Source organism: Channa argus, chromosome 5 (assembly GCF_033026475.1).
Source record: "Channa argus isolate prfri chromosome 5, Channa argus male v1.0, whole genome shotgun sequence".
Lineage (NCBI taxonomy): Eukaryota > Metazoa > Chordata > Actinopteri > Anabantiformes > Channidae > Channa > Channa argus.
Genome location: NC_090201.1, coordinates 12,848,649 through 12,861,828, shown reverse-complemented (window position 1 = coordinate 12,861,828; position 13,180 = coordinate 12,848,649). Strand labels below are relative to the sequence as shown.

General features: G+C 38.9%; 1 protein-coding gene across 4 annotated transcripts in view; it reads left to right on the top strand.

The window, feature by feature from the left end:
* The window catches only part of LOC137127392 (retinoic acid receptor gamma-A-like), a 32,117-nt gene that overhangs the window by 6,134 nt on the left and 12,803 nt on the right, over positions 1 to 13,180 (top strand). For 2 of the 4 annotated variants that reach the window (XM_067504304.1, XM_067504303.1), the window contains exon 2: positions 3,915 to 4,301. In XM_067504304.1, coding sequence (XP_067360405.1) covers positions 4,130 to 4,301 — 172 coding nt within the window. In that variant the 5' untranslated portion in view covers positions 3,915 to 4,129. Of the gene's footprint in view, positions 1 to 2,749; positions 2,830 to 3,914; positions 4,302 to 10,736; positions 11,261 to 13,180 lie in introns of those variants that run through there. The other 2 variants (XM_067504305.1, XM_067504306.1) reach the window with 2 other exon arrangements.

Genomic DNA, 13,180 nt, shown 5'->3' with positions numbered 1-13,180 from the left:
TCACAGCGGAGGCAATGTGTGGCCCAGAATAGCTCAGGAACGGCTCCAGAGTTTTGAGATAGACACTCTACTGTTAGGTATGTACGATGGCACATGGTCTAATGTTACCCTGTGCCAAGTAGCTACGTTTGGTTCCTTTGTTCCTTGTCTGTAGTTCACTTATTATTATATATATTTTGTTATTCTTGTACAGATTGACAGAATTTAAAAAATTTCCTTTATATTTAATCAATACAGATCAAGCTACATCAAGTATAATGAATAACATCAAAAATGAGTTCAGCCCCCAAGCAGAGCAGAAAACTGTAGTAATCCCCAAATGAGAAACTTGTTTGGCAACCATTGCACAACAAAAGAACAGCTCACAGTCACACTTCAATTCACAAAACAATGCAGTTCCATCTTCAAACTTCAATTAGCTCAAATGACATAAAACCTTAAGCTAACTAGATCATTTGACATCTCAGGCCAGAATTTATGCAATTTATGATAGGACCATAAACAGTGAACATTATTATTATGCTATGTTTATGTTGATTTATGTTAAAGCAAATGTTTTATTATAATGAAGCCCTTAAAAGTCAAAAGGTGATGAAGTTATGAGAGAGGACATCATGGGGCAGAATAGATGTTTAAGTAAACTGAGCAGAAAAACAGGCTGTGTCTGACACAGCAATGACCACAGGTTTGGTGTTTAAGGAGGAAAATAGCACAAAGAAGAAGGGAAAAAATAATCTTTTTGTTTTATATTTATGGAAACCACCAATTTTAAAAAACTGATTTTAGCATCATATTTCACAAATGAATGTCACTTGCATGCAGGCTGGAAAAAAACGTAATGTTCCATTACATTTACACCCAGAATAAGTAGATCCAGATGATGCTCCTAATAAGCACTTGTTATTCAAAAAACAAGTTTTGGCCTTTGGTTTATAGCTGAAAGCTGTTTACAACTGAACATTGCATCAAGTAAGAAAAGAAAAGAATAAAGTTGTTAATAATATTGTAGCTTGTTTGACGTTAGGTGAAACCAGGCAAAGTTGACAGTATGCGGTGGTTGGAAAAGAGAGAAATGGAAAGTCCCATCGTTATTGCACCAAAGCTGTTTTTAATCCCCATAGTGTGGTCAGAGGCAGCACCAGTTGTGTGTCTCTGTGTGTGTGTGACTGTGTGCTGGTGTATTTGTGTGTGCCTGGGTGTCAGCAGGACCAGGACCAGATGACCCATTCTGACCTGACCCATCCAGGTCTCATAAGAGCAGCATTGAGGCCTGAAGGCCTGGAGGCACAGCACTGCTTTTGTTGCTCAACCCAAGGTGTATTCCCTCTGGAGGGGGAGCGAGGGGGCGGAGTGGTGTTACTCATTAGGGAGAAAGAAGCCATCCCTTGGCTTAGGTGCACAATATTTCACAATTTATTAGTGGAAATAAAACAGTTTCTTTATTTTATGTATGTTTTCTACAACCACCCTGCCCATTTTCTCCCTCCTCTCATGCTGCTTTACCACAGTTCCTTTTTTCTCTCATTAATCCAGTTTCCAGTATGGCTCTAATTAATGGGACTCTGTTCATTTCTTACACATGGTCTGCCAGATGCTTGAAACTCCCTCCTATGTTCTTTCTTTCCCTCTGTCTTTTTCCATCTTTTTTTTTCCAGCTTTCGACACTTTATTTTTTCTTCATCCCAGTCCTTTTATACATCTGGCTTTCATACTAGTGATTTCAGGCTTTGAATTTGATTAGTTTAAGAGTCAACTTGAAGTCAACAGACTCAAAATCTGCATGTGTGGAATGATCCTCCATCCTATATTTACTCTTTCCTTCTTCAAGGTCAGTTGCAGCTTTCAGTGGTGCTTCAGTATGTGTGAGTGCTGTGTGTTTTCCACTGATTACTTGCCCATGAACATGATTAAAGTTAAAGAACATCTGTGTATGTTGACTTTTGTGGCCTACATCTCCATGCTTGTTTTCTGCTTTTAGAAAGGCTTTTGTGTATGTACAGTTTTTAGCTTTCCACACCAGAAAATACATGTAATAATTTTTTAATCATTGCAAATGTTTTCCAACCTGTGTTTGACATTTTTTGATCCTCAAACACAAATGTTCTTTGTAACAAGAAGGCAGCAGGGACTCCCCCTAACTGGCCCTCGCAGTAAAGGAAAAACAGAGCAAAGCCAAACAGTTACAGAAAATATGTCAATATGGGAAATATGACTTTGAAAAAAAACAACACTCACTGCGCTGACTTTCTTACTTTGCGTGACTGTGTCATGTCTACTGTGTGTATTTGTGTATCTGTGTGTGTGTATGTGTGTGTGTTGGGCTGGGAGCTGCTGTAATAACAAAAGAATGTAGAGGAATTTTACTCTAATAATACAGATACCCGATTTGTCCACTCTATTTAGATCACTGACTAGACATAAAAAAATGAAACAAAAACTGAACATTATATACAGTATATGTTAAATTTGCACAGAAGTAAAGATGTGAGAAAGGGTGAATCAATCAACAACAGACTTCATATTTAAAAAGTCTGTGTTAATATAATATATATTTTACTGTTGTCTGAAGGTGCTTAAAGGTTTAGTCACCAAAATTTAAAACAAACAAAAAACACATTTTCTTAGGATCTACAGTGATGAGGTCTGCAGCATTCTGTTATGGTTGGAGCATTTGTATAAGGTGCAGCAACTGATTTTGACATACAGCATGTCTTAACCAGAGTACACACATTTTCCCATTTATACCCAGTTGGAGAGAAGCCTGAAAATTATGGAGAACAACTGTGGCGCTCTTTCTGGAAAGTTGTGTTCCTGTCAAATTCGTAAAATGTGAGTTTTTAAAATGTTCAAAAGGTATCGATATACAGTTGTGTTGAATTTTGTTGGAAGCTTAAATCTAAGAAACATACAGTATATCTCTATGGCTGGATGCCACAGGTAAACTGATCTTTTAGGCAGTAATTGTATTAATGCCAAATTAGTAAGTAAAGTAATTTGCAGTATTTTTACCAACAGTTTACTTTAAATTGTGCAATCCTTTTTAGTACCACTATAAATGACAGACTTTCAGTTACAGCCAGCATTAGTCTTTTATATACATTCTTTAGCTGGTGGTACTGGTAGTATTTCACTGAAGGACTTTTGTAAAATGTAAATTCATAATCATCTCCCTCTGCCTCTCATACAGTGTTTGATTCCCATGCTAAAGCAGGCCCAAAAAAACAAGACATTCTTTGGCCTAGCTGTATTTACCACAGCTCCACCACAGAGACTAAGCTCCACCCACTCATGAAATCACTGAAGGGGATGAGAGTCACAGAGAGAAAAGAGGGGAGGGCTGCCCTCATTCAACCTACTGACAGGGTTACTGAGTCCTGAGCAACAGAGAAGCTGAGAAAAGTTGTAATCATCAGCAAAGTGGAAGCACAGAAGGCTTACTGTATGTTGTGGGGGTACGGTGAGAATGAATAAGTTATGTGTGTCTGTTGTTGTAAAGGGTTAATTGTACCCATGTTGTGGCTGGCTGTTCTCTGGCAGGCTAGCTAGAGTCAGGCTGGCAGAGGGAACAGAGAGACCCTTTATAATACAGTTCTGCTGATTGAAATCATATGGCATTGCCTGAAATCATTGCACTACTTGGAAGACAGACAAAAAGCAGGAGAAAAGTGTGCTTTTCTGCTCTGTCAAATGTTTCTTCAGTGCTTTCATTTTGTTCTCTCCCTTTATATTGCTGTTCCCAAGTTTGATTTTGAGGCATTTCAAGTGTTACAGAAAGTGACTGGTTTGTTTTTAAGGTTTTGTTATAATTGATTTGGCTTTGAGCTACTTGTTAAGCCACTGTACTCTCTGGGTAATAACCAGACTTTAGCTGCAGTATCTAACCCCTCCTCCTTCTCTTCCTTCCTTTTTTACAGAGTGTGGACCTGACCAGGTCTTGGTCACTGGACTTGCTCTCCCTCTGGCTCTTCCTCCCTCAGCAGCATCTCTCTCACAGTTCTAAAGCAACAGCTGAGAGAGGCTGAATGGCATCAGCTTGTTTGACACTCACCATAGGCCCCTGACAAAGACGCAGGAAGACAAATCAGCAAGACCGTTGGAGAGAAGTCACCTTATCACCAGCAGCACTTTCATGATGGCAACCAACAGGGAGCACCAAGTACGTCACATGACTGGCTTTCCCCGTGCCATGTACCCCTTCACCTTTAACTCTATGAGGAGCCACTCCCCCTTTGACCTGCTGGCCAGTAGCCACCTCTTCGGCCAGTTTGGGGCAGATCTTCCCAAAGAGATGGCTGCATTGTGTGAGTAACAATATTAACCTATTTTTTCTTCATAGACCTTATAACCTACAATATATCCAAATACATTGCTGTAATAGCATATTGCACAAATAAAAAAATTAATAAAGATAATAAGATTATAGAGATATTTTTTTAATCCTAAATGGAAATTGCAGTGATCCAGAAAGTTGCCTCCTGTGATGTACTAAGACCTGCGTATCAAAGGGACACCCTGACTTGGATGGATTGTTTTCAAACAGCAGCTAGTTCAATTCTCAAAATTTGCATATTGTAGCTTTAATAAAGTATAAATATATAATTACATACAGCAGTATGAATTGTTACATACTGAATGGTAAAATTTACTTTACAAATAAAAGGATAAATATATTTGGAAACTTACCTTGTGTCAACACCTAAGCTAATGATAAGATGAACCAAGATGGTCCTAAAAGCTCAAACTACAATTTCGCATTCAGCTTAACTCAGAATTTATTTAAAATATATTTAAAACATTTTTGCTACATTAACAAAGGTTTGCATTGATCTAAGGCTGAATCAAAAGCAAGAAATCTTAATCTCACAGCCCACACATGACAAAATAGAGAGCAAAATGTCTTTGACCACTCCGGTTTTGTGTTAAACAGTGGAGACTCTTCTCTGTTTTGTAAAAGTCCTTAAATTTGAGGTTAAAAATCATGCGTGAAATCATGAGAAGTGATGAGAAGAGTTTGATCTTTTGGAAAAAGCAGGCGGTTTGTCTCTGCCATCCCTTATATAGAATTTCCATTTCCATTTTGAGCCATAGGGGGCACTACTGCACTTCAACATGACTAGAGAGAGTCACTGTCAGATTTTATGCAAATAGTGAAACATCACATATTCTAAAATGTAGTTGATATTAAGATCAAAGGATTTTCTCCTTTGATATAATATGACGTTTCTGTAAAATATTTAAGTACCTATATTTTCCTTCTATTTATCCTCTTACTCAGATAGCACAGACTCACTGTGTAAATGCATTAAGATAATTACTCTGACCTACTGTTATTTCTCCTTTAATGAAAGTGAAGTCACATTTTTTCAAGTTATAATACAATTAGACTTTTAAATAAGATGGAAAAACCTTGGCTCAAATTCATGGAGTTACAGAGATCAGACAAAGGTGTACTCTCCTCCAACCATTTACATTTACATTTAGTCATTTAGCAGACGCTTTTATCCAAAGTGACTTACAAGTGAGGTACAAGGCAGCAAGAATCTAAGTCAAGGAGAAAACATAAGATCAAAGTTCTATCAGAAAAGTGTTCACATTTCATGAGATGCAAGTGCAAGAAGGAGCAGAAGTGTTTTTTTTCATAGTACTTTATGTTCTTAAAGTATACCTTAACTTTTTTTAGTCTAAAAAAACAACTTGTAGCCTGTTTGCACTACAAACTATATCCTTAATAAATAATTTTCAGGGTTACTGAGGATTACTATTTTTTCCATTCAACCTTTTTCTTTTTGTCCTTTCGGCTTATCCTGTGAGTTCAGGGTCGCCACAGCGGATCATTGTCCCCATGTTGATTTGGCACAGTTTTTATACCGGGCTTGGATCGGCACAGCAGAGCTGGGATGGGAAAGGGCTGTTGGGGGTTCAGTGTCTTGCCCCAGAGACACTTCGACGTATAGCCGGGGGACAGGTGATCGAACCATTGGTCCCATGGTACGTGGACGACTGCCTTACAAACTGAGCTACAGCCTCCCTGATTAAAATTTTATTTTGGCCTTAAACAGTATATCAGGATTTATTATCTCGCTGTACACTACACCTATTGCAGATCAATTACAAATTGATCCTTAAATCCATTACTGTGTCATTCTCGAGTTATTAGTTTGGATTCATATTAATAATTACAGTGATCAGTGTTGTCTTGACTGTGCATCGTGCAAATGCAACTCTTTGTTGATTTGATCGTCTCCAGCATCCTGTGAGACTGACACTAGGTGTAGAAAAACGTCCTTAACTCTTCTGTCCATGTGTGTGTGTGTAAAAGCAGGACAGTTTGCATAGTGTGTGAGATAAACATATAAAGAAATCAGATTTCCGACATTTTGTCACTGTCAAAATAAATAAACCGGTAAATAATTAAGTACTGTGGATAAGTCAAAGGGCGACATCTGAAATTTTCAACTTGCTTTCTGTGGCTTTAGTCTAAACATTAAACTGCCCTATGACTATGAAACATTTCTCTGCCTGTAGCTGGAAAACTCCTCGTCATTAGGAGTTTAGATGATGTCATCTAGAGCAGGTCAGGAAATGCAGATTGACCATGATTACAAACTCCATAGTGTGAGCAATAAGATGACATACTCTGAACTGAGGGTTCCTCCAAGTGATGTCATCTGAGGCATGTTTCAGCTGGAAGTAGAGAGATATTTTGATCTAGGAAAGTCAATGGAAAGCTTAATGGCACTTAAATTAGAATTAAAAGAAGCAGGTTTAAAATCTGTGAAGGCGTCCTTTAATTTACCCAAAGAACACGACTGTATATTGTGTTTGTCGGTTGCCCATCAGTGACTGAGCATATATTTTCTTAGGTGACTCTCTGGCTTCAGCATGTTCATCCTTAAAACAGTGTCAGTATTACAAAATATAAATATGAAAAAAAAATAAAAAGGTTAGCCCACCTTTCAGCTCAGTTTGCACAACATATTCAGTTTATTTGTATCACTGAGTCAAAAGATCAACGGCCTTTGGGGGTTGCAGGACATGTTCCCCATGAGTTTTTAGGCCGGATGCCGTTCCTGCTACAACCCTCCCGTTTTGATCCGAGCTCACGACCAGCACCAGGGTGGATGGGCGGGACCACACCTGGTGGGTGGGATTCAAACCTGCGGCCTTCTGCATTCCAGCCCAACGCTCTACCACTGAACCACTAGGCTCACTGAGTCTTATCTGATAAGTGTGTTTAAACCATCCCTCTTGTGTATATGTTAAATATATATGTTATATATATATATATATGTTAAATGTATATATGTTAAATTCAGGCAAAACAACATCTAAGCATCTAAGCTAGCCCCCTTTTTTCGGACACTCTGGCTCAACAGGCAAATTCAGGTGTCAAAGTGAGACCACACATCACCTAAGGAGAAAACACTGTTTCAGTGACCTTCTTTTGAGGGTGTTTTCAGGTATTCCACTAGTGAACACATCTAGCACAACACACAGGACAGATGGATATGACGCATCGGTGATGTCGGAGAATGGCGAATGCAACTTGGGTACATTTGCACATTTAGGTGCAGGTGAGAACTTTAACAAGTGGCCGTCAACAAACACAAGATAGTTGTGCTGTCTAGTGTTAAATCTGCTTCAATCAATTTGATTGCATCAATCAACATCAATTTGAAACATGGAGCAAGTGTAGGCTCACCTAAACACAACAGACAAAATGAGCACTTCACCTCCTGAAAGCAGTTCATCGTGTTCTTTACATCATAGTGTGGGAAATGACTTGACTGAGTTATCCTGATGCATAAAGGATCCATAAAAATGTAATTGTATTAATCCTGTAGGCATCATTTACTGTACAGTATATGAACTGATTCATGGCTGCCACCAAAATTGTTTCTTTGCTGATTATTGTCAGTGAGGAATAACCCTTGTAAATAATGAGCCCATCCTTTAACATCAAGTGGAGCCAACATAAATGACTTATCTCTCATTATACAAAGTTGCAGTGAGATTTTCAAATTAATTCAAACCATATCCTAATCAGTGTGAGTAGAAGACTGAACTTCCCTAAGGAGATGAAACTCAAAACATCTCTGTATATGAAAGTAGTTGATATCCACATCAAATGCTTCCATCTGTGTATTGAGTCATATATTAACTCGCAGTTCTTTTCCTAATAGCAGTCAAAAGTAACAGAAACACACAAGGAACACATTTTGGCTAAAGCGTTTCTGCCCAGTGCCTCCAGGAATATGTGTAAATATGCCATCACCAGGTCCTCTCGGGAATAAGTAAATCTTTTTTGGATTCTTTGACAACAATGTCTTTTGTCGTCGTTTAGTAAAAATGATCTAATTCTGTTTATATCAAAATAATTTGTAATGTTAGGAAAATATTAGTAATATAAGGAAGAAATCTTGATATCACAAGGAAAAGAAGTGTATTTTTCCACAATGAACACAATGTCGTTTCGTAATTTCTGTACTAGTCACATCTTGTTCTTTGTAAGGTTTTGTGTATGTGTGTGTGTGTGTGTGTGTGTGTGTGTGTGTGTGTGTGAGATGTGATATTAGTAACTTGAACCTTAAGGCACAGAATGGGGCTTGTGTGTTTTTCTTTGTGTCTGTCATCACAGGCACTCTGTTTAAGCACATACACACATAATTGTTCATGCATTTACACACACACACACACACACACACACACACACATTCTCTCTCTACCACTCTGTAGGCTGCACATTCCAACACCCACGAATATTACAAACCAATGCGCCCGCACCCCTTGCCTCACATTTTGTGACTATATTTGTGCGCTTGCTGATGACCGCAGTGAGACTTTGTGCAAATATCTTCGGCAGAGCCAGAGAAGCTGCTGTCGGACACAGACAGAGAAAGAGAGCGAGGCCATTGTTCAGCTCTGTGTGTTTGTGTCAGACATGATGAAAGAATGAATAGCTGAAGAACCTGATTGTAAATAGTTGTAATGTGACTCGTTTCTTTAACAAGTTGTGTGTGTGTGAGAGAGAGAGAGAGAGAGAAAAGGACACGGTTGTCTGGGGAGTCCCATGTTTTAAGTTTCAAAGGCAAAGAGCTGCAATTTGCCCATCTAAAAGGGAAGGAGTGAACTTGTGTTTTGTTCAACTTGAAGGAAAATGAGGCAACTTTTTTCTTCTTTTTCTTTTCCTTCACATTCCCTCTGCATTTGTGTTCCTCAAAGCAGCAACAGGAGGCAGGGTGCTGTGAGGTGGGGGCGGGGGGTAATTGTCTCAAGGTGTGGAGAGAGCTCAGCAGGCTGATACTGTGCAGCTCTGCTCCCTGCAGTTAGTCATTGTAGTGTGTGTGTGTGTGTGTGTGTGTGCATGCGCCTGGACATCATGATGGCAGACAGGTAAAAACTTTTAGCCCAGGAAAAGAAGGGAATTTCTGCAAGAATATATAAAGTTAAAAGTTAAGGAAACAACAGCAGAAAGCGTGTATGCTGTTATGTTCCACTTACAAATGAAATGGATTCAGGCTGTTTGGAGAAATATAAGCAAACAAACAAAACAAAGGGAGAAAAATAGAGAAACAAATAGAGAATTATATTAGACAAAAGCAGGTTGAAGCATATGAAGCCACAGGCAGGACAAGTTGGGAAGTCTGTGTGTGTGTGTGTGTGTGTGTGTTGGGGGGGGTCTCGAGCCCCAGTGGGGGTTTCTTCCAGAGTTCATCCCTCTTGAACGAGGGACGGAAAGGGAGGAGGAAGGGGAGGAGGGGGAGGCTGTCTCGTACACAAACTATCCAGACTCTGGGCCAGTGTGCTTCGCCTGCAGCAGTCTCTCCCTTCAGTGTGACTGAAGTATCCAATAAGCTTCAGGAGGGAAGATAACTGAATCCATTTGGACCCAATTGAAAGAATTGAATTAGAAAGGTACACATGCCAAGACCAAATGGGAAAGGAGAAACAAAAGCTTCAAGAACTAAATAAAACTTTATGCCACAGAAATAGATGGATATAACAAAGACAGAATGTGTAAGCAAATAAATTAATGCAAATAATTAATTTATTGACCCAATCAAAGGGGCCCACACACATTTCGACTGTATTGTTTGAATGTATATTTTACAGTAAGTTACTTTACTGCTATTCCATGCTTGTTCAACACCCTTTATTTTATGGGTCTGTAAATTCCGAATAACTTCCTGTTTAAAATGAAACAATGAAGTTTGCAGAAATTATGACACATAACTCAATTAGGTGGCCTGCAGTTCAGATTTGAAATTTGATTACATACAACACCACTCTGCTCAGAAATGTTCCTCTTTCTATACCAAATTAAATAGGTAATTGAAATGATCATATTACCATTCAAGAAATTATCAGGAAATAACATATTTATAAAAGAAAGCCTCACCATCTCATTAGAACTTCAGATTCTGAAAGATGTTTTTTAATGGAATTGTGGCAGTGATGTATTGTTTAGGCAAGATGGCAATGTTTCCTGCTGGGGCAGAATAAAATGAAAGTTAATACTGGAAGAAAGATGAAAATGTCTAGGGGGAGGCAAGACATGTTTGTTTTCATTCCCTGAATATGAAATATGAAGAAGTGAGTTAGAAAACTTGAAGGAGAAAACAGAGAAGGAGAGAGTGTTTGTTGCATGGCCAATCAGAAAGCCAGTACACACCACCCCAGGCTGTATGTCCCTCCCTCTTCTTCTTCTTCTTACCAGACCCCACCTCCTTTTTCTGTGCTGGGAGAGCCTGCAGATAGTAGGCTGTGTCTGTGGTGGAGTGTGAGAGGCCCAGAGAGCCAGCGAGAGGGGAGCTCAGATCAGTTACAGCAAGCAAGGCAAAGCAGACGAGTGAGTGGGTGATCTGGAAACAGAGGGTCAAAAGTACTGCAAAAGGCTGCAGAATAGAAATAAAGAAAGTAGCATCAAACAGGAGGATTTTTCTTTCCATCAGAGGACATTAGTTTGGACGAGACGGGACAGGCAGTCAGAGGGGTAAAGTCAGGCAGATAAGAAACACCTGGACCAAGTAGGACATTGATTATACTCTATCTCTTAGCTGAGCTGCAGGACACTGACCGAATACTGCAGAAGTATTGCTGTGATTTGAGAGGAGCATGTTTGACTGCATGGAGGCTCTGGGGCTGGCCCCACGGCCCCTCTTTGATGTGTCCAGTCAAGGCTCCTGCATGCTCGGAAAAGCCACCCCTTACTTCTCTGGCCTGGACCCCTTTGCCTGGGCTGGGACTACTAGCATTCAGTGTGAGTACTCTGTCCTGTCCATCACCCTGAAAAGAACAGCTGTGTGTGTGTGTGTGTGTGTGTGTGTGTGTGTGTGTGTGTGTGTGTGTGTGTGTGTGTGTGTGTGTGTGTGTGTGTGTGTGTGTGTGTGTGTGTGTGCCCTTATCAGAGTTCTGGCTTTGTTATCATAGAGCTCTCTCCACAGGAAGAGTGAGATTCCTTTGGATTGTATGTGCCTATTCTCACCCTGCAGTTTGTTTGTTTATGCTCTTAGCGTGCTTTGTGAGTGTGACTGAGTGACTTGGGGAGTGCATATTTATACATCATGGTGTTTGTTTTCTTTATGAATGATTTCACATGATTGACAGCTCTTTTAAACAATGTGGGACCTGACCTGGCAGTGTGTCCATAAAACAACAACCACTAATGTCCAAATAGACACAGCATTGAGGGCCTGAAGGCAAATGGGCCTCTAAATCATAAAGTTGTGATATTGTCAATAGATGTAGACACAGAGCCATAGTTAGGATAAATAAAAATATGAATGGACTGAATCCTTTTTCTGTATGACCACCCTTTTACTTTACTTAGATTTTATTTGTGTTTATTTGGGTTTTTATGCAATAAAATACAGTTGCTTAGTGCAGTTATAAAAGCTAATAGTTTCCAAAAGAAAAGTTGACTGTAAGTGAAGTCGACAGATAAACGATAAAGTATAAATCTCTTGGCAAACAAGAGCTCCCTGATTCCTAATTCCACAGGACAGAAATAATTTTTAAAGGTCTCCAAAAGACCTGAAATGAAAAAGCAAATATTGCATCAAGTTTAAAGATACAGTGTTGGGAAAAACCTGAATGAAAAAGAACGTCTACACAGTTTCAGTCAATCAGGCAAATTCTGCAGAGATAAATGAGACAAATACAGTTATTGTTTTGCCAGATAAATTGTGTCTTTTGTTATTTTCATAGTGTCCATTTCAACCTCTTTGATTACACCTGGCTCTGCATGAAAAATGCGTTGACTTAATCTTTTTATAGAAACAGCTCAAATCTATTAATATGTTTGATATGTTAACCGAATGCACAATCAGGGATCAGGGATGTCTCTTGTAAGCAGCTCAAGTCTATTTATCTTTAGTAATTATTTAGATACCAGTGCATCAAGCACTGTCATGTCCACAGTGCTCACTAATGATGATGGATGAGCTGTCAGGATGACAAACACCACAGCAGGGCCTGTTTCAACTCGCTAAGGAGCTTCACCAGATGCCAGCCTGAAAGACAAATGTCCACAAAAGTTCATTAATCATGTTTTCTTTATATAAGAAATATTTTGCTTCACTTTTTTTTTACCTATGAAGTTAGCAGCTCTAGAATCAGCCAAGAAAAACAGTATCTGCAGCTTATTAGTCGCCAGGACTGAGAAGCCAAAAAGCATGAATCCTAACTGAGCAGATGGGGGTTGGATGGATTCAGCCATCTGTTTCTGAATAACCTGGACAGTAAGAGATCTTACTGATAATAAGATGTTCACCTCTGAAAGCCATAACTTCTTCAGCAGTGTACTTACTTACAAAATAAATGACGTATTTTAGTTAATCAATCAGGCGTATTTTGTCTGGCTTTGGGTTCTCTGATTGGATTATTAGATGCTTTTCTGTCATTTACAACATTGTGAACTCAACATTTTGACGAATGTTTGACGAGAACAAAAAATTGGGACTCTGGCTTTTTCATTTTTATGTGTTTATTTTTTGCATGGTTTTTGACATTTTACAGACTAAATGAAGAATGAATCAATTTTGGAAATATTGTTAAATGATAATAAAATAGCTGATGCAGGCCTAGCTAAAATACTGAAACTGCTTTTTATGTTTATGTTTTATGTTCTTGAGTATTTTGCTGGTTGCTTTATTTTACATTTGTAAGTAATATCTTTTAT